Source organism: Tasmannia lanceolata, unplaced genomic scaffold (assembly GCF_043159265.1).
Source record: "Tasmannia lanceolata isolate RefF3 unplaced genomic scaffold, GAP_Taslan_0.1 ptg000048l, whole genome shotgun sequence".
Taxonomy (NCBI): Eukaryota; Viridiplantae; Streptophyta; class Magnoliopsida; order Canellales; family Winteraceae; genus Tasmannia; species Tasmannia lanceolata.
In genome coordinates, this window is record NW_027518725.1 from 2,830,943 (window position 1) to 2,852,635 (window position 21,693).

The following is a 21,693-nucleotide window of genomic DNA, read 5'->3' on the forward strand; positions in this document are numbered from 1 at the left end:
CTCCACACGGAAGCATCGTAGACCATCTCGCCCCTCCACGCAGCAGCAACGTGGGAACCACGAGATCTTCTCCGAGGGAATTCCACCGTCCTCGGAGTCACACCAGGGTTACAGAGATCTTCCCAGGAGTTACCACGCCCCAACTTTGATATCATTTGTAGGGAATTTAACTGGGCAGAACTCACCCTCAAAAGCTAGCTGTTAAGGGGAGGGAACCCATTCCCTTATAAGCCCATCCACATCGTTACACTTTTCCGATGTGGGACTATTTTGCTTTCACGTAGAACCCCACAACAATCTCCCCCTGCACGTGGAAGCACCGTGGACAATCTCGCCCCTCCACGCGGCAGGAACGTGGGAACCCCAACAGGAACGCATCTATCTTTTTATCATCAGCCATTACAGCGTCTAAATAAGAGAGAATCTGACGATCTGGAGATATTCCTATTTGTCCATCTATCATCATCTTTAACCTGAGAATTAACTCATCACTTCTAACATTTAGTACTAGTAACATATCACCATAGGTCGAATGCCCCACCAAGTGCTCTGTTGATTATACGCAAATGCACCATTGAAGAGATTGAAGGCAAAAAGTGATTGAAGAGATTGAAGGCAAAAAGTGGAAAAAGATATGGGGATGGTTCTACTAAGTCTGATTAGTAGAGGAGAAATGAGATGGAAATTAGAGGCATAATGGTGAATGGTGGGAGTCTAGAGACATGAATGGGACTTCTATGGACTTGGAGCAGACATAAAATGGGAATGATATCTGTCTTAGAATAAGATCATATCTTCTCAATTAATTTTTAGATTGATTGGGTACTTTAATTAAGTAATTGGATTAAATCAGGCAAATGCATTAGATTAGTACAAGCTATTTTTTTGTTATCTTTTATCTTACCTTGTATATCCTTTATATTTTTTGTGTGAAACTAGTAGGAAATTTTAGAAATGATATTCGTGTTAGAATAAGATCAGATCTTGGAAGATTAGGCAACTGCATTAGATGAATATCATCTCTTTTTATTGTTTTCTTTTATCTTTCCTTATTTTTCACGTTTGGATTGCAACAAAAAATTTCTTCCCATAAGTAAGAAGAAAAAGTTATAATTACAGTTAATTTAGATTGCTATTATAGTAAACTAGTAAAAATGCACGTGCGTTGCACGTGCGACCCAAATATTAGTTCAAATAGTGCAACATGAAGTGGCAATCTAATATTGGACTGGATTAAAAGGAACAACTGCCTAGGATCTATTGATATATGATAGGGAAAACAATATTACTTTATCCAACTATCACTTCAAATAGTGTAAAATGAGGTGGTAATCTAATATTGTACTAAAATTTCAAAATGGCTTAATTGGAGCTTTGTGTTTGTCATGCGTGCAATCAATTTCCCGTCAGAATAATTAGAAATTAAGTTCTATAAGACTCGTTTGGATGGTGAAAGGTTTGTTTTTGGCATGAAATGGCCCACATAATGTGATTATTGAACTTCATAAAAGCAATTCAAGCAGAATGCCAATATAATCCAAAGGAATTCTCAGATCATACATTGCATATTTCAGACTAAGAATATAACAAACAATGCTTTAAGAAATGAAAAAAAAAAATACAGATTTTCAATAAATCGAAATAGGAATAAAGTAGCCAAGCATCCAACTATATAATTAGATGGACATTTACTCTGGATGGTCAGCCAAAACCTAAATCCATGAAAGCCAACAAAAAGAGAACACTATATCCAAAGATACCCAGAAAAGAGAAAAAAAACCATACGTTGCAGGCATATCCATGATTGCTCACCATCCTTGAATCTTGAAATGATGTCCCGCGAATAGTGATCTGACATATGATTGTTGAAAAAACTCTTCTTGTAGAGATCTGAAACATGAAAAATCATATAAAAGAAATCCGGAGAAGGATAAAGCTAAAAAAAATCATAAGAACATCAGCAAGATTTTTCGGATGAATTACATATAAAAAACTCAAAGTGCCATTAAGCATGGTCAAAATATAACTTTTAGAGTAAATAAGTAGTAGTTTCAAAGAGAAAATGAAAGTTGATTTTAAAAAAGGAAAAAAAGCTATAATACATGAAAAATAAAGCGAGGTGGTGGTGAAAGTAAATAGGCTAAATATATCAGTAATTGCTCTCAAAAGCTCTAAACATTTGTCAATCAAACATAATATTGTATTAAAAAATAATAATTGCATTAATCCTTGAAAAATGTCCTCTTAAGAAAGTAATATGGAATACACCCCATAGCCTATATACCCCATAGCTTAAAGGTAAAAGAAAAATTATTAATACATGAATATTGATAAAGAAGCGCTAAAACAACGAAGTTTTTGTAATAGCACTACTCACCATATTTTGATGATCGCACTTCTCACTTTATTAAAATGTACAGTATGGCCCGTACCATAGGATGATCAAAACCGTCCATTAGATGGGCCACTGCCTACATAGGTGGTGCCCCAAAAATAATTTTCATAGGTTGATCCGAACCCTCTGATCTATAGAGGGTTATAGGTTGATCCAAGCCATCCATGTGATGGAAGACAACATCAATCGGTTGTGCCCATAAAATCATTTCCATAGGTTGTATTTTGTAATAGCACTACTCACCGTATTTTGATGATCGCACTCCTCACTTTATTAAAATGTACAGTATGGCCCGTACCATAGGATGATCAAAACCGTCCATTAGATGGGCCACTGCCTACATAGGTGGTGCCCCAAAAATAATTTTCATAGGTTGATCCGAACCCTCTGATCTATAGAGGGTTATAGGTTGATCCAAGCCATCCATGTGATGGAAGACAACATCAATCGGTTGTGCCCATAAAATCATTATCATTTCCATAGGTTGATCCCCTAGCTGTCCAATCGATAGAGGTTTCCATAATTAGTGTTCCGCTTAAGGTGCCCGGAATCCGTCAATATTTTGCAAGTGTCCTCCATGAGTAATATCAAGTAGTTCTTTAGTCATTGTCATATATCTTTACCTCTTCTTGATACTTTTTTCCGTAATTGTCATAGACAGGCACCCGTGTTGGTACTTTTCGTATGTAGATTAAGATTTTACCCTAAAGAAAGTAGGTAATATCATAACGTCTTATGCAAGAGAATAAGCATAATACACTTGGGATATAGATGGAATTTTTGCCAAAGGGTGGAAGAAAATAACCCAAGATTTTGCCTTTATATATGTAAATGTAGATTACGATTTTACCCTAAAGAAAGTAGGTAATATCATAACGTCTTATTGAAGAGAATAGGCATAATACAACTGGGATATAGACGGAATTTTTGGCAAATGGTGGAACACATTAACCCATCATTTTGCCTTTATATATAGTAGTTAGATTAAAGGTCCCATTGAGTAAAAATTGAATAGGGTTGTTTCAAGTTATATTTTCTATGGTAAAAAAAGTTGGGAATTTAAGAGATATTTTTTCTTGTCCATAATTTTCCAGAAATTCCTGGTATCCAAAAAGGGCTAGGGTAAGGAGAGATTTCGTTTCTTGACTTTCCTTATTCTCTTGATTTGAGAGGAAAGTCAAACAATGGAAGACTACTTCTATTTCTAAAATTTCGTTTTCTTAGAAAAAAGTTCCCTAATATAATTGGTTTTCCTTAGTTTATTGATTCCACTTGATTTGATTGCAAGAAGAACATTTCTGAAGGAAAATTTTTCATGGGAAAATTCTCTATTTCCTTGTTTTAAGTAGCTAACTATCTTTTATATAGTGTATGGTATAGAAAAAACATTCACATGTAGAGCTAATTTTCCTCTTGCTCTCTACCGTTCAAGCAAGCCATATATCTTTAGATGCATCAACTGGTTCCAGTTGCATGTTTATTGTCTGCAGGAGGGCTTCCAAACTATGGTATAGTGGGTCCCGCATTTGATTGATCTGAACCGTCTACTTGATAGGATTTTGATTTTGGCCCCAAAATCACACCAATCATTTCCAGTAATGTGTATTCTTTTTTGGTGGTTGAACATAGACTGTCAAAACTATATATACAGGCACACCATGCCTTACAATCATGCCTAATTGTATTAGGCAGAGGGGTTGATAATATGAATTGTATTTTCATAATTGACACCCTCCATTTGCATCTAGGACGCTCCATTGGCTTTTAAAGCCACGGGAAAAATCCAAAATAATTTCAGACCTTAGGATATGATCCAATGGACATAGTCAGATCCGCTGCTTTGTGACTCTCCTGGATCAAATTCCTGGCTTTGTCCCTGAATGTGGAAGGAGAAAACCCACTTCCACAGTCCAAGGTCCAACCCACGTTGTCATAATCCTCCTTTCTAAATTACAAGATAAGCGATTTGCTAGGGTCCATCGCAGAAGGCATTTCGCGGCTGGTCTGTTGCATGTCAGACCAGCCACCTCGTGAATGAAGACAATAATAGCTTTTGTCTCCATGCACGAGGTGGCTGGTCTGATGTGCGACAGACCAGCTGCGAGATGCCTTTTGCGATGGACGCTAGCAATTCCCACAAGATAGTTGTTCTAAAATCAACCACTTTGCCTGGTGCGTTGGGTCATCACTAAAATAAGGGGCAGTAGCCAGCAGTGGTGGAGCCAGGATTTATGCATAAGGAGGGCAAGCTTACACATAACGGGGGCAGGCCTTCAAATTTTAAAGGGGGCTGGGCGCATAAGGAGGGCAAGCTTATACATAACGGGGGCAGGCCTTCAAATTTTAAAGGGGGCTGGGCCCAAATTGAGTTGGGCCTATTAAGCATTTGGCCCAACTCAACAGGGGCAACTGCCCCCTTATGCTACATATAGCTCCGCCCCTGGCAGTAGGGGTGTCAATACCAATATAGAAATAGGGACTCGAAAAAAGAGAGAGAGAGGGGTTCTAAATTCCAAGACTACTAGAAAAAATAAATCACCTTTTTCAAGTAGTTTGGTTTGGCCGGGTACAAAAGTAATGCCACATGAGCAGACAAGTGAGAGAAGGCAAGTAGAATCCTAGTATGTTAAATCTAAACATGCCGAAAAACACTACTTGTAGATGAGGTGACACCCCCAAAGCAGTCAAAACACCCGTTTAACCTCAGATATTGTGCAACCAAACAGAACCTGAACTTTTTCAATCCTGTTATAGGCGAAGTGCACCATTTAACAATTACTAAATTAAATGATAGAAACTTATATACATTGTTAAGGCATTTTTAGAGTAGCCCATGAATTATGCAACCTCTGATCCTTCTGTACATAGTCACACACCCACAGAAGCATGACAATCATGTATTCATGCCCAACAGTTAAAATGATAATTACAGCAATTGCAGTAACTAGTAAAACAGTTGTGCTGCAAACCTACGTTAGATACAGTGATACCAAGAACTGAGAGAAGAGAATGAATTCACTCACTACAACAGCAGGTGAACGGATGCCAAAAAATGGGATTATATCAACTTGCAACAAATTCTCAACAGCTGATCCCACCACTGCACCCACAACAAGCCCCCCAACAGTTATTAGAGTCGCCTTTCCTGCAGAAAATATCATCAAGCAGTTTTTAAATTTATACTAATAAACTAAACCCAAGAGAACTTTTAGAAATATATGAGGAGAGACCCAGTTCTTAAATTAGTACAAATAAACCAAACCCAAGTGAGCTTTTAGAAACATATGACAAGAGGAGCAGTTCCTGCAGAAAACATGATCGAGAAGTTTTCAAATTTTTACAAATAAACTAAACCCAAGTGAGCTTTTAGAAACATATGACAAGAGACCCAGTTCTTAAACTTATACAAATAAACCAGACCAAAGTGAGCTTTTAGAGAAATATGACATGAGACCCTGTTCTTAAACTTATACAGATAAACCAAACCCAAGTGGGATTTTAGAGACATATGACAAGAGACCGAATCCAATGCATCAGATTTTGGGAACCAACCAAGGTCTGCCAAGTTCATGTAGCATGCTCATTTTTATTCTAGATCCTCTTTCATGTTTTGCAAGCATTAACATTTTTTCCTGAAAAAAAAATCATTGAAATATGATTTTTCCAAGGTTTGATAATGCCATTTTCTCGGTAAAAACTATTTCAGGCAAAACTATTTCTCGGCAAAAAACCCTTTTTTTAAGACAGTTTTATTTGAATTTTTTTAACTATAACGGGGTTTAACAAACCTTCGAAAAATTTCTTCTTTTGAGGCAAAAACCTGAAAGACAGTTTAACCTGAAATAATTATTACCTAAAACGGGGGTTAGCAAACCTTGGAAAATCACTTTCAAATGAAAAAAAAATGGTTGCCAAACAAGCATCATTAACTATTTTTGTTATTTCTAGTTCTCATTCAATCAGCCTCAATTAGCCACAAGAATGCAATTATGGAGTAGCATCACTGTGACAATTACATCCGATTCGCTTGGTGGGAGTTGTGGACTGTTGAATTGATGTTCGTTGCAGAGCATTCTTTGGAATGAACAAATTGGCTTTAAAGGATATTCCACCCTCCAATTATATTTGAGCAGGAATATGGAATGGACAACTGGCTTTAAGGGATATTTCAGCCTCCAATTGTATTTGACCTACTGGTTTAAACATATGGGAATGACATTAGGTTGACCTTTTGTCAAAAATCTAGAAACTGGAAATTGGATTCGACCTCGGTTTCACCTTTGATCGTAGACTGGAAATTGGTATTTGGAAAATAGTATCAGGCAGAGCTGATCTCAAAATCACGTTGAACTTTTGTCGGGACAAAGGCTTTGGAACTGGATTGACCTTCGGTCAAATTGGTATTTGGAAACTATAATCGGGCAGAGCTGACCTCAACATAAGGCTGATCATTTGTCAGCACAGAAGCTTTGGCACCAGGTTTACCAACTGCCAAAAGGTCGGAAAATAAGATTTGAATCATAAGAGTGAATTTGGTAGGACTGCCTTCAACATCAAGCTGACCTTTTGTCGGGATAAAGGATATGGCATTGTGTTGACCTTCTACCAAAGAGCTGGAAATCGGATTTGAACGCTGCAAGTAAATCTGGATGGACTAACCTTGACATCGGGTTGACCTTTTGTCAGGACAGATTTTGAGTCGGGTTGACCTTATACCAAAGTAGAAATCAGATTGAACCCTCCAAGTAAACTAATTGGGATTGAGGGATGTTAAAACCTCCACTTTTACTTGAATTGATTGAGTTAAGACACTGAGATTGAATTGATCCAATTGACACGGAGATTGAGATTGAAACTAACATTGAGATTAAATGAGATTAAATTATTTAGATTGAGGGAGAAATTGAGATTGCATTGAGATTGAGATTGAGATTGAAACTGAGATTGAATTGACTGAGATTGGCTACAAATTGATATTGGAGTTGGGTCAAGAGTCGGATAACAAAGGGAACTTAGAAAAAGGCTACCAGCACCATTTTGCAGGTTGGACCATGAAATTAATTCAAGGTTTTTCTGGAGGATTTACCTTTCATGGCTTCCATTTTTTTTAATGGCTACCTTTCATGGTTTCCATTAAACCACAATTTGAGCATTTTAGACTTTTCCTTAGGGAAAAATGGAAAGACCTACCTTCTCATTTTCAGTCTGCTTGGTTGTGATATCAATACTTCAAGAAAAATATTAACATATAATGAACAGATATACTTACGAAGATGGATCTTCAGTCATGATGTGATTATTTCTGTCGATTTTTGGTTGATACCAGTTAAGGTCAAACAACCAGAGGCTCATCACAAGTCCTGATAAAGTCATCCATAGGAAAGCTAAAATTTTATAGTAACGAAAGGTATTGCTAATTACCTAGGCTAGAGCTCCTCTTGGTTAAAAAGTAGAGTGATGCTCCAAAACTAGTAGCCAAGATTAGCCCGGGAACGTCGGCCCCAGCATATGGCCCTGCTGTGGATGAGGAGACCCCACTGACAAAGGTGAAAACCATCAATGCACCATAAACCCCAGCTTGTATGCCCAAGTTTCCAGATGATGGGGCTTCAACTGAAACAGGTGCATTCTTAACTGCGGACTGTAGCCATTGGGGCATTGCCCTTATTCCAGGACTATTTAAAGGTTTTACATCAGCATAACGAATTTTGCTATCCACAACCTTGCCTGCTCTCCTCTGATTGAAGCTCTGCATAAGCAACATGTCATATGCGGCCTCTACCTGAAACAAAATCACCCATGTTAATTTTTTGGATAAGTTAAATATGAGGAGGATAAAGAAACAGCCAAAAAAAAAAAACAATGACATCCTCCTTCTTAAGCTCTACCATTTTTTAGCAATAAAAAGGGAAGTTCATTATAAAAAAAAACAAAGAAGATGGCCAAAAGCCCTAAAACAAAGACACAAAAGAAAAAAAGAAGAAAAGAAAACTATACAATAAAAAGGTACTGAATTCCCTGTACACATTAAAATTCCCTATCAAGTAGCCACTAGTCAAAAGAGTAGGGGGAAGAGTGGTATGGGGGATAGAACTGTCTAGAAACCTTACTGACTTAGAAATTATTTGCTATACTAACCTTCTTTTCAAATTGGAGGAGATCTACATCCCATTGGATCAACCTGATCGAAGGTTATGAGCTCCAGAATCAAATGGCGTTTTCTCGGTCAAATTGCTTTTTCGGTTCTTGGGTAATCCTACAGCAACTTCTTTTACTTGGCAGAAAGTTTGGAGATCCATTGTGCCGCCAAGAGTTCAAGCTTTCTACTGGACAGCGATTCTTAAAATAATCAATACGCAAGATAATTTGAAAGCACGACATTTGTCATTATCATTTGGTGAACAAGTGTTATATGTGTGATTCGGATGAGGAATCCATTTCACATCTTCTCATCCATTGCAAAACGGCTTCACTCATTTGAGCTCAAGTTCTCAGATGGTACGGGGTCGATTGAATTTTCACTAATTCTGTTCAAGAGTTACTTTGGACTTGGAGAACAACAGGATTCGGTTCACTTGGTTTAACATTATGGCATCTCACACCTTTTGCCGTCATCTGGATTATTTGGAAGGAGAGGAATTCCCGTATCTTTGAAAGAAAAAGCTCATCTATCATGCGGATGGCTTGGAATATCAGATTTACAATGGCTTATTGGTCTTTGCAGCAACATTCAATTTTCGGCTATTCAGTGGACACAGTTACAAGAAATTGGAACAGAATTTTGATAGGTAGCATACCAAAATCTAAAGTAGTAGCAAAATGGAAACCCCCTCCAAGAAATGTCATTAAACTAAATGTTGAAGGTTGCTCCCTTGGCAACCCAGTCATAGTAGGTATTGGTGGCATTTTTAGGAATTCTTTGGGTGATATTATCTACTGTTTTTCTGAACCTATCGGAATGGCTGATTCTTCAGAAGCTGAGGTCCGAACACTCCACTGAGGATTATCCATATTCATTAACTAGATGGAAGGGAGTTTGGAAGTGGAAAGTGATTCATCCAACATTGTCTTGTGGGTCAAAGGGATTAAAGTTGGTCCGTGGAGATTCGCCAATCTATTGGATGAGATTAGAGATCTTTGTATGCATGGTGCTTTCTCTTTTTCTCTCATACCTAGAAGTGTCAACGATTTGGCAGATTGCCTTGTCAAATTGGGAGCTTCTAGAGCTACATTGTATATGGGGCAGTCTGTAGCACCTGAAGTGCACTTGTAATCACCTTTTATTTAATAAATGTCATCTTTCTTCGAAAAACAAAAAAAAAACTTGTCAAGGCCATAGCAAGATCATCTGCCCCTCGTATTTGCATCCCTAGGGATGTGCTTGGAAAAAGGGCCAATTTCTCATTCAAGTCTCTAGTGCCAGAGGTGATTTGCTAATATCCAAATAACTGGGTTCAGTGTCGCAGCCCATAGATGACATCGGATGAGTCACCCATCCACCTTAAGCTCTAACACTTGATCAACAGAATCCAACTTGCATTTGGATGCAAAAGCAACTGTGTACCATCTTCTTTCAAAGATTTCTCTTTCATTATTTTATGAACTTGATGTGGCTCTTTAGACTTTCCTACGCTTCCAGTCAAAGCAACATCATGATTTTCACTCCTAATTGGATGCTATCCTTATTATAAGGTAAAACTCATTAAACAAGACCACTAACCACCCCCCCTCGGCAACCCAACACATGGATGAGCTTATTGGTGTTGATCTTTTGGATGATGGTCGTGGATTGGTATTGCCCATAGCTATCACACCGATCCAGAAGGAGTACGTTGCTATCTCCCCATACCTTCTCCGGAGCGTTTGAGTTCTTATGATTCTAAACTAGTGATTTCTTCCCTATCGCTCCACCAGCATTTCACGTTACTCTCACGGATGTTATGAGCATTAGGCATCAGGGGTGTCTCCGATGGATTACAATTCCTACTGATTGAGTGGGTCGTCTACATATTTCATCCAGGCAGACTAGAACTCGAGGGTGAGTTCTTTTCAATAAGGGGAGAAAGATGCAGATTGTAGGCCCCATAAGCAGCATATATGGCCATTAGGACTTTTATGGGTTTATTTTCACGTTATTTAGTTTTTAGGACATTTATTTCCATGTTATTTAGAGTTAGGGATTTTGTTTTCATGAAATTTTATTTCCATTGCCTATATATATAGACCACATGTATTAGAGATTGAAGAACCTTTTGGATGAATTAAATTGAGAATACTTTCTCCCTTATTTCTCTTCTTCGTTTCCTTCTTCTTCCTTCTCTCTTTCTCCTTCTTCGCATCCTCCTCTTTCTCTATTCGTCTTCTCTTCCCCTTCTTCTTCTTCTCTTTTCCCCTTTCTCTTTTGCCTCTCCCCATTTTGGGTCACATCTGTAAAACTCTTTAAACAAGACCCCTTCCCCCCCCGCCCTCTCTCTCTCTCTCTCTCTCTCTCTCTCTCTCTCTCTCCAATCAAACAGCATGAACTAACTGAAACCGAATCTCCTTTCCCACCTCAAATCTAGTACCTTTCTAACGTGGACAGATTCTACCAAGGATACTCTGTTACCAAAGAATGTATGTCTGGTGCCAATTTATGATGCATATATTTCTCAAAACCCTTCATTCTGAAAAAAATATAATTCTCAAAACCCTCAAACAAAATCAAGAACCAATATAACAAGATTTTTGTGAATCAGGAAGGATGTATGAATATAATGTATATAACGTGTGTGTGTGTGTGTGTGTGTGTGTGTGTGTACAGAAAGTGAAGCTACGCACTCGTGTAGCTAACTTAGCTACACCGACGGTTTAAAATACAGTGGGCCCCACATTGTTTGGGTGATTCAAACCATTCATTTGAGGGGCCCTCACATAGATAGGTTGTGCCCAAAAAATCAGCTACATGGGATCATCCCAACCCTACGATTTGTGGAGGCAAAAATGGACGTGTAAAAACCTTCACAAAAAAATAAAGACTGTATTTTAAGCCATCGGTGTAGCTAAGTTAGCTACACGTATATATATGATTTTGTGAACAAAAAACTAATATAAATCTCCCAATAGGATTATTTTCGATATACTTCAAATCTATCACAGTCCAAGACAAGAAAAAAGATTATAGCAGTAAGACTTATATATTGATTGAAACTATGTGCTGAAAATAACATCCCAAAGATCAAGCTAGGTTGATTACAACCTATCTTTTATCATTCAAATCCTATAGAAGTCTAAGATAAGAAATCTTCCAACTGAATCTCTTTCTCCAAACTGCCACATGCAAATAAAAAGCTACAGCAAATACACATGCATGAAAGAACTCCAAATCCTCTTCTTTATTCACATTACAAGATGCTATAAAAAGTGAGCTTACATCATACATATAACTCCCCTATTGATGCCCACTTTAAAAATCCTAATTAGGGTGACTCCCAACAAAAACAAAACACTTAAACAACCTGAGCTAATGTAGAAATGTACAGCCCAAATCTTGACTTCATGGTTGAGGTGTGCATCATCAGACATTTGCCAGTAGCGCGGAAAGAGACGGTTCAGTCATTGACAAATTGCCAGAAAGAATTTCATGGGTTTAATAGAAAGACAGGAAGCCATCACCAGTGTATGTAGTTTCAAAACTGGAGGAAACCCAAAAAAATTATCAATAATCAAAGGAAAAAAAAAGACAGATGATTAGATTAGAACCTAAATAAGGAGGACAGTATACCATGTCCCGACATTAAGGACATGATTGGTGCTTGATCTTTCAATCTACCTCTAATTCAGAATGGAAGATAAGTCATATAACAGACGTCCCTTTTCCTCCTCATTGACCTCTAATTCAGAGTGGGAGATAACAGATACCCCCTTTTCCTCATTAACAATCATCCTACAATTATCAGTTTTCCGATCTAACTGTCCAATTGATAAGACTCTAACCACTCATGATTGGAAGATAAGATAAATAATTGACCAAAACTAGCATAGAAAAAATAAAATTGCACAAATTACACAGATATCTTTTGATTTCATTACCCAAATTCAGCATCTTCAAATACCCAAAACAATAATTAAATCCCATTCAAAATCTCAAAAGTCTGCACCCGGTAATCAATGAACCAAAACTGATTATTTCAAATGAAAACCAAAAACCCACATCGAAAACTGAATTATATGTATAAAAAACATAAAACCCAGATGAAAAAAGGGATTGGGCATAAGAATTATTGACAGAAACAACCCACCTGTGAAATAGAGTCCTGGTCCTCTTTGCAAGATGCAATGATGGAATTTTTGGCGCGAAGTATTTCATCAAAAGAAGCTCCTTCAGAGACTCCGAGTAGTTTTAAAGCGTTTTCTACAGACATCTCGAAAGGAGCTGAATCATCTGCTTTTGAATTAGAAAAGGTAGTGGTGAGTTCTAACCTGCGCTGAGGGTGTAAAACGGAACCCCAACATCGATTCCCTTGCGTTTTCAATGTCGTTGGAGTACAAATCGGTTTTGAGGTGCCAATCGGCTTACGATAGAGGAGTGCGTTGTGGATCGAGAGAGACGATGCCATTTTATTTGTTTTTCTCTATACCGCAGATGTTTGTATTATCATCTCTTCTTTTTAGAGAGAGAGAGAGAGAGAGAGAGAGAGAGAGAGTACAAATCTAATTAGCAAACTAATCCCTTTATTAGAGAATTGCTTACTCTTGATTCAAATTTCCCATCTATAATTACTAGAGATAAATGATATTCCCACTCACTTGTTTCATTAATAGAACTTTTACACTTTTTATAAGGGAAATGATATCAACACAACCATGTTTGCTTGTCTTTTAGTGTTTTAAGAGTTGTCAAAGGGTTATTAGTTATTATAGTTTCCAAAAAGTTGTCATGAAACCCAATTAGAAAAGGAAAGATTAGATTATTAAAACATTGTTGTCCTGATATCATTTTCTATTTAAATTAGGTGTTGGGAAAATTTTACAAAGGAGACTGATATCCATCCTCCCATATTTGATAATGTCACTACTCACTGTTTTTACTTCGCTAATTGACTTTTCTCCAGCTGCAAGAATGCTTATGATGTGAAATTTTATATGATGTGTGGCCATATAAACCAGTATTGATCCATACTGTCCATGTGTTGAACCACAACATAAATAGGTTGTGCCCAAAAAAATCATTTCCATAGAATGATCCTAACCCTCCGATCTACAGAGGGACTGGGCATTACATAAACTCGTATAGATGTTGATACTTGTTATCAAGTATCGGCATCCAATTTTATAAAGTGTAAAACAAAGTGAGTAGTGTAATTATCAAAATTAGTGTGGACATCATTCACTTTTTTAGAATTTATGGCAACCTTTAAATGTTAATAAGAAAAGTACATAGTAAAGGTTGCAGTAGGGGTTGTCTTTGTTCTAACTTTGATTTAACGAGTCCCCTAAAATAGGAAAGGAATATTTTCCTAAAAACCTCTAATTGTGCAAAGAATTTTCCAAATAATTGCTGAAGGTTATGAAACTGTAAAAAAGTGTATAATTGATTCGAAAATTGTTTCATAAGGTCCCTAAACACTACATCAAAGTTTCGTTGACTAAAATGCCCTTCAATCAATTCTAAAATACTTTTTAAGAAGTTAAAGTTTATTTTACTAAATCATGATTATTCATGACTAAATTAGCAATTTATAGGCAACTCCCTCCTCCCCCTTCCTTTTTTTTTTCTTTTTTCCACGAATCAGGATAATCTATGCCACGCAGGCGACACGTGGCAAGGTGTGCCTGATAATTAGTACAACGTGTTGTGCCACATGAAACCCGTGACACTTGGCGCAAGGTGGCGCGACGTGGCATGGTGAATTTGCTATTTTGTGGCCAACATGTGATCACCAAGGCAAATAAACATCTTATCTATTTTGCACTTCAATAACTTGATTATCTTTCCCAATCTATCTTTAATATACACTAGCTATGTTTCTTTCCATTCACTTTTTTTCCAAGAAAAAATTCCTAGCAGCCAAACATGCCCTTAAAATTCAGTTTTGATGCTAACTTTTGGGTAGAGATGGCCATGACATCAAAACGCAAGGTGTAAAATAGTCTTCCATTTCTGATCTTGGAAAGTGTAAGTTTCCTGCTTTAGTAAGTTTTCTGGTCTCTATGTGCAGTGGAGGAAAGATCAAACATAGACCCCCTATATTTGTTCCCCGGACTCTTTAAAATTTACCGCGATCATGGGTGTCACCAACTACTTTACACCTGATTTTGTGATGTGGAGCACACCCTTTTACACGTTTTGGCTTAATGGGGGTGGGGCCCACCATCTCTACCCAAATCCATGCATATGGTAGGAGGAACCATTGTACCACGTTCTTAGCTAGTGTAGGGTCTCTATTTTACACCTCATGTTTTGATGGAATGGGCCATCATCTTACCTCTCATGTTTTGCAGTCATGGCCCATGGGCTCACCATATCGACCCAAACACATGCATAGGATGGGCCCACCATTTTACACCTCATAATTTTGATGGGTGGCGCATACCATTTTGCACCTGACAACCAAATTCTACTTACCACAATTCTCCGAGGTAAGTTCCTAGCAAATCCAATGCTTATCTCCTCCCTGTTCACTACTTATTCCACTACTCTCCAAGTCTATGTTGCGAAATCAAACAAACCCCAGCTTGTTTGATGATGGTAGGATAAGTTGTCATGAATAGGATTTACGCTTGTCATGAATACAATTTAGACTAAGACATGAGGAAATTCTGCCATGTTTTCAAGGACCAATTAATAACTATTTTTCAATGACAGAGGTCTCACTACGTTTCTATAAAATGACACGAGCGTGTCTTCATATCGTTTCCCATCTACAAGAAACAAGGATAAGTACAATTTCAAAGTCATATGGGCCACAAGTTATCCCGAACAACCTATCCTGGAATAGAAGGCAACAATAAAGCCTTATCCACGAAAGTCTTTCATCTGACCTTGGAACTGAAAATGGTTTTACGATGCTATACTGTTCTCTAACTCTTTAAGAAACAGAGACTCTTTTGTTGATTGATTGAGTTGTGAGATGGGTTTTGATTGGGAGGCTTTGCAGTTCATCTGCTTGATTGAATTCTGGAGAATGGGTGTAATTTGGAGCATATCCCTCATCTTTTCCTACTTTCAGTTGTTATTGACAGCCCCTTTTGGGAAAACCCCTTGTTCCTATCCTCGTCACTCGATGGGCCCACCTGCATCAATCACAAGCCCACCCATTTGCATCATCACCGGTGTAAGTTAGTCCTTGTTCTTCTCTGAAAATCTCAATGATCCTTTATTGGGTTTTGCTTATAATAGGCTTTTTAATGTTTTATTGTAATTATGTTTTGTAAAATCACTCTTTCTCCTCTGAAAAATCATAATGACCCTTTATTGGTTTTCCCTTATCATAGGCTTTTGAATGTCTTATTGTATTTGTGCTTTGTAAATATTGCAGGCAACATCTGGTTTGGGTAAAGCCGCTGCAAAATGTCTTTCTAATGAAGGCTACTATGTTATTCTTGGTAAGGCATGGTATAATTTTTTTTGAAGTTACTTTTGGTGCAATTGATTCGATGGTTTTATTTGTTTTGTTGTTGTTATTATTATTATTAAATTTTTTTGGGACAGTATTTGAATTATGCTTCCTTCAGATATAAGTTCATGTTGCACTGAAAATTTGAATGTTGTTCTTATTATGAATCCCTAACTACCTAGAGTACAACATATTGACAAAACCTATGAAGAACCAATTAGGACATTTGATTAGCAAAATGCCTGTATTGCATTTTGGATTACTACGGTTTCAATTCATTTTTATAGCATGATTGTACTGAAACTTGGTATATTTACTGTTGCTGTCTTTTTTTCCCTTTTTTTATAGTAATTTGTGATGGGGAGCTTACTAAGAAACAAGGAAAATCTCGATCTTAATTCCAAAAAGTGAAATAAGGGAAAAAGAAGAGGAGAAAACGGGCAAAGATCAACAACAGATGAATCCCAACTCCACTTGGGTGACATGAATTTGTCTCTTATCGATAGTTTCAAAAATCGAGGACTCCCCCGAGTCTACTCCCTTTTACCGTGGCCGTGTTCTTGTCCATGTCCGCGTTTACCCTGTAAAGTCAATCAAAACTCCTTTGACTCTCTCAAGTTATGATCGCGTCAATCGAGTACTTGACTGTGTCGTGCTGTCGACTAGAATTTGCTTTGACCGCATTTTGCCCTGCATCCACATTTTGAAACACTGATCCTACCAACGATGTCACTCAATTAACGGCCCTGTTGGCTAGCAAATCAGCATTTGGATTGTCCTTACGAATATCACATGGAATGGAGATTGAAAAGGGTGCATAGAGCACTTAATTTATGTGTGCTTTTCTACCAACATACATGGTATATTATCTCCACTAATCTAATTGATAATGTTAAAGTGTCATCTTGGTCTTCAAGAATGTCATCATATGAATCTAAAAAAGCTCAGATCTCCTTCAGTGAAGCACACAATTTAGCTTCATTTGCAACCCATTCTGCCAGCAAGGCCAGAAAAAGCCACTCGTGATCAACTTATTTATCTTTTATAAGACCACTCACATATGGCCAGCTGATTCAAGAACAACATTGTCTAGAATTTGGTGAAGAGGAAAACTCTCAACAAAATATTTTTAGTATGGTAGAAAGAAATACAAGTCGCAATTGTAGCCTCAATTGTCAATTCTGTTCCAGTGACGTGTTTTTTTCCCTTCATTGGTACGTTCTGGTCTTCCGGCCGTTCCAATGTTCCTTTTCCGTAAAGACACTTCAACATCTAGATTTAAAAAAAACCAGATAATCTTTTAAATATAAAACATTTATAAAAAACTAAGAAACTATTACATCAACCAAATTTAACGAAATATAACACCATTTTTCCTATGTGAAACCTATGAAATCATCTTAATATCGATGGAGTATCCAACTCAACATGATACAATACGGATAAGGGTATGGGATACATGTCAGATACATCTGATCTGTATCATCTTTTTTGGCCTTTTCTTTTGCTGCTATTGGTTAGGTGCTTCTTTCATATAGATAAAAGGAAAATGACATTTTAAGCAAGTCATCTTTATTCTTTTTACAGTCCTCATTGTCAAAAACAAAATGAATCATAAATCTTCTTTGTTCTTTTGATATAGGTTTGGTGCTGGACTTTCATGGGACTTTGTTCAAGAATACCTAGATTTTTCTTCTTTATTTCTTTTGGCATGAATTTCAAGTTCATGAATTCTAATTTATGTCCAAGAAGATACTTGTTAAACTTAGGTATTTATATTTATCATTTAAAACTCCTTTGTTGTATCTTTCAGGTGTGTAGCACATGCCTTTTTACTACTTTATTAAATCATGCAAAGTGTTATTTCTTCTGCCAGTGTCGTGGGTATGTAACTGAACTTCATTTCATATGTCTTTGACGAGCAGCTGGACGATCTCTTCATTTGCTATCTAAGGTACAGGTCAGATCCGTAGTCCAATGCATTTTTATTTTCATCCTCTATTGCTGTTACTTTTTTTTTCTTTTCTTTTTTTCATTTCCTGATTTTTTGCTTCCTTTTGAACAGACTATTCAAGAAATAGAAAAACAGCACGGGGATGCTCGTTTGAAAGGATTTCAGATTGACTTATCATCGTTCCAGTCAATAGTGAAATTCAAGAGTTCTGTTGAACAATGGCTTGTGGATTCCAATCTGCATCCCTCCATCCAACTCCTAATAAACAATGCCGGGATATTGGCAACATCATGTAGACTCACCCCTGATGGATATGATCAGTAATTCTCTTGTTTCATTTAAGAAGAAATTCATGTACCATAAGTACTTGGGCTATTTTTCTGATATTATTCATTTATATTGCATTCCATTTTATTGCTTGCATTCTTGAAACATCCAAAAATGTAAGGGACATTTGTTTTTTGGATAGTATGTAAGGGACATTTTTAAACTACAGAAAATTACAGAAGCTCTTTTTTTCATGGTTGTGAGTTATGGCTAGAAATTTCGACAATGGACACAGAACAACATTGATGCATTTGCTCTGACCAGGTCCATACTAATAATACCATTTCATTCCAGGATGATGGAGACAAACTACATTGGTGCATTTGCTCTGACCAATCTTCTTTTACCACTACTTAGAAACAGTCCTATGCCTTCTCGGATAGTCAATGTGACATCATTTACTCATCGATGTGGTGAGCATTTTTCTAAATCTTCTTTGTAGGTTTACAAGTCTTGTAATTAACATTAATGACTTAATCTGCCTTGCTATTTACAAATTGTAGTCAATAATCTATGGAGGCACATATTTTGGCTTGTGTGGGCCTTATTTACTGGAAGTACAACTATCTAGATTTGTGTTTATGCATGTGCCGGCTGACATGGCGTTTAATACGAAACCTCAATGTTTTATTGTTTTTTTTTTTGCAGTATCTGATGTACAGATTAATGAGGAAACATTGTCAGGAAAAAAATTCAAGTGTTTGTCTGGATTGAAACAATATCCTTTTGCTAATATTTACGAGTACTCAAAATGTAAGTAGATGTTTGGAGAGAAAATATATTCTATTCCATATCCTTGGATCTAACCATCGGCTTTGCTACCATGTTAACAGTCTGCGTACTGCTGTTCTCATATGAGCTCCATCGGCAGCTTTGCTCAATGGAACCATCTCATCAGATCTCCGTCATGTAAGTTTCTGGAATTTTTTTGTTTTCTTATCAAATCATATTAGCAATTCATACCAATATTTCAGAATTAGAGAGGCTTGACCAAAAAAAAATTCCTGTCCTATTTTTTTCTGCTATTTTTCATGAGCAGTTTCTAGTCTGCTTACTTGATTTTTTTAATGCGTATCAGCAAAAAGTGATTCTGGACTATCTCCATTTTCATGGTTCACAATTGAACTTAAAACTTAAAACAACATCATTTAATAAGTTTTCAAATGCACTGTTGGGTGATGACATAAATTTGAAATGTTATATTGTGTACACAGCTACACACTGACTGTAGGATACAAAGATGAGTTTGACACTATTTCAGGTTTATATTCAGTTAGGAAATTGGAATTAGGTTCACAGAAATTCATTTTCAGTAACTACTACTTATTTACTCTTTCCATGGCCGTGAAATTGGGCAGGGCTGCGGATCCGGGGGTAGTGGAAACGGGCATCATGCGAGAAGTTCCTCCACATCTTTCTCAATTGGCTTTTACAGTTCTGAGATTTCTGGGTCTTCTGCAATCTCCTGAGCATGGGGTTGGCTCAATTATTGATGCAGCTCTTGCGCCTAAAGTAAGTTTGGCACATTCTAAATCAGTATTATCTGCTATCTCTTGTTGTCCTTTCTTGGTCTAGCCCTGAAGGCACTCCTTTGAATTCCAGGGCCTTCCAATCAATAGTCTGAAATCCTAATAAGATTGTAAATTTTTTATTAGTTACATGAAATTGAGTCTTGAATAGGATAATTTGTTTGAAGTTCTATTGTTATATTCTAGAATTATAGCGAGATTCAACAATATGGAGCAGAGAAGCATGTCCAAATTCGCCATTTTCAAGAATTCTGTATCATTATTTAGTCTATTTTATATCATTTAAGAGAATTTCTATGTAGTAGCAATGATATTCTTAAGAGTGTCAGAAAACTCTACCATGTGTGAGAATTCAGTTTCAATAAGGTCATCAGCCATTACATTTATCATTCTCCAATCCATACAATCCTGCATGTTCTTATCATTCTCCTGATACATTTATTCATGGATTTTGTTGAGGCAAATGATATAGGCACAACCATGTTTTGATAATAGTCACGAACTCAAGTTGTCCTATATTTGACAGCTGGTTAAGCATATCTATGACCATGCGAGTTTGCACCTATTATCAAAATATTGTTGTGCATATATCATTTCCCTATATTTATTGTTTTCCTCATCTTATTCATTGCATTTTTATATTCTTTTAAGGAAGCATCAGGACAGTACTTTTTTGGAGGTAAGGGTAGAACAGTGAAGTCCTCCGCACTTTCTTATAACACCAAACTTGGAGAGAGACTTTGGAATCGCTCATGTGAACTGCTTCGAGAAGCAAAGCTTACTCCATGGGAATCAAAGGCGGGTTCTTGAGTCGTTATCCAGCCAAAACGGGTAGTCTAAACTCTGAACTGTTTTTAGTCTAACTTCTGAACTGGTTTTAGTCTAACAACAGTTAGAAATATATCTTTTTGTATGTAATATCATGAGGTTAGCGTCGGATTAAAGGCAGGATGATTTTTTCGTTTCGAATAGAACCCAACATAGCCATAGATTCCATTGGGGCATCATAGATCCTATTGGAGGCTGTTAATATATGAAAATATTTTTCATATTGTAAATGAAAGAATATTTATGAAGGGTATTTTCACCATTAAAATTCCAGAATCAAAAACATTTTCCCTCATTTTGAACGAAAGTTGGGTCTCTTCCTTTTTTCTCTCGACTTTCTTTCTTCCCTTTGGGTTCTGGTCTTAACTCCATGCCCTAAACAATTTAGTATTAGCTTAACCTTAGAGGCTAGATATTTGTATGTAGTTCAAATTAATTCATTTGTTTACGAGCATGATTTGACTTATTTTGACCCTGTTTGTTTTGGATTTTGATAATCGGTTGTGAGTCCAAAATTGATTACTTGACTCAGTTTACTTTTAGGCTCTGTTTACTTTGGATTTTGAGATTCCATTGCGAGTCCAAAACTGATTATTTGATTCAAATTTACATTTAGGCTGTGTTTGGCAACCATGAAAAATATTTCATGGAATATTAGCTTACCAAGACTTGGGGGGGGGGAGAGGGAGAGAAATGAAAGGGAATGAGAGAGGAGATGGTGCTTTTTGGCTGAACAATAAGGAAAACAAAAACTCTATTTTGAGAAGACTTTTTCTTTCTCCTATTTTTTCAGCCCCCTTCTCACCCTTTCCTCAGTCATGCGTTCTCTCCTTCTCCCAACCTCGCCTGTCTCCCACCACTGGATGAACTAATATTCCATGGAAAAAATAATAATTCATGGCTGCCTAATATGATTTAAGCCCTGTCTGTTTTGGATTTTAAGAACCAATTCAGAGTCCAAAACTGATTATTGGGCTTATAATAAGTTTTGGACTCAACCTATCTCAAATTCCGAAACAAACGACGCCTTAATTAAAAAAATATGCTGCACATATTTTTAAAGGG

At 36.9% G+C, this 21,693-nt stretch overlaps 2 protein-coding genes across 3 annotated transcripts; one reads left to right on the forward strand and one right to left on the reverse strand.

Moving 5' to 3' along the window:
• Positions 1 to 5,269: 5,269 nt before the first annotated feature.
• Positions 5,270 to 13,050, reverse strand: LOC143864375 (protein CHAPERONE-LIKE PROTEIN OF POR1, chloroplastic-like). Its single transcript, XM_077375304.1, has 3 exons — positions 12,673 to 13,050; positions 7,817 to 8,177; positions 5,270 to 5,540 (listed from the first exon to the last, which is right to left on the reverse strand). The coding sequence occupies exons 1-3, from the start codon at positions 12,988 to 12,990 to the stop codon at positions 5,365 to 5,367; spliced, it is 855 nt and encodes a 284-aa protein (XP_077231419.1). The 5' UTR covers positions 12,991 to 13,050; the 3' UTR covers positions 5,270 to 5,364.
• A 2,358-nt stretch (positions 13,051 to 15,408) lies between these two features.
• On the forward strand, positions 15,409 to 20,935 carry LOC143864216 (NAD(P)-binding Rossmann-fold superfamily protein). 2 transcript variants are annotated; one of them, XM_077375107.1, is made up of 9 exons: positions 15,409 to 15,708; positions 15,913 to 15,979; positions 17,916 to 17,944; positions 18,056 to 18,264; positions 18,566 to 18,684; positions 18,920 to 19,024; positions 19,105 to 19,180; positions 19,630 to 19,783; positions 20,456 to 20,935. In XM_077375107.1, exons 1-9 carry the CDS (start codon positions 15,505 to 15,507, stop codon positions 20,495 to 20,497), a joined length of 1,005 nt encoding a protein of 334 aa, XP_077231222.1. In that variant the 5' UTR covers positions 15,409 to 15,504; the 3' UTR covers positions 20,498 to 20,935. The 2 variants fall into 2 exon arrangements, with proteins under 2 accessions (XP_077231222.1, XP_077231221.1); XM_077375106.1 differs by having other exon boundaries at positions 15,413 to 15,708; positions 20,452 to 20,935.
• The last annotated feature ends 758 nt before the right edge of the window (positions 20,936 to 21,693 follow it).

Excerpts from the sequence above, each read along its gene's own strand:
- LOC143864375 (XM_077375304.1), bottom strand. The coding sequence starts at position 12,990 with ATGGCATCGTCTCTCTCGATCCACAACGCACTCCTCTATCGTAAGCCG. Across the intron at positions 8,178-12,672 it reads ACCAGGACTCTATTTCACAG|GTAGAGGCCGCATATGACAT; the intron begins GTGGGTTGTTTC and ends ATTTTGTTTCAG. Across the intron at positions 5,541-7,816 it reads CAAGAGGAGCTCTAGCCTAG|GAAAGGCGACTCTAATAACT; the intron begins GTAATTAGCAAT and ends TATTTTCTGCAG.
- LOC143864216 (XM_077375106.1), top strand. The coding sequence starts at position 15,505 with ATGGGTTTTGATTGGGAGGCTTTGCAGTTCATCTGCTTGATTGAATTC. Across the intron at positions 15,980-17,915 it reads AGGCTACTATGTTATTCTTG|CTGGACGATCTCTTCATTTG; the intron begins GTAAGGCATGGT and ends TTTGACGAGCAG. Across the intron at positions 18,265-18,565 it reads ACCCCTGATGGATATGATCA|GATGATGGAGACAAACTACA; the intron begins GTAATTCTCTTG and ends ATTTCATTCCAG.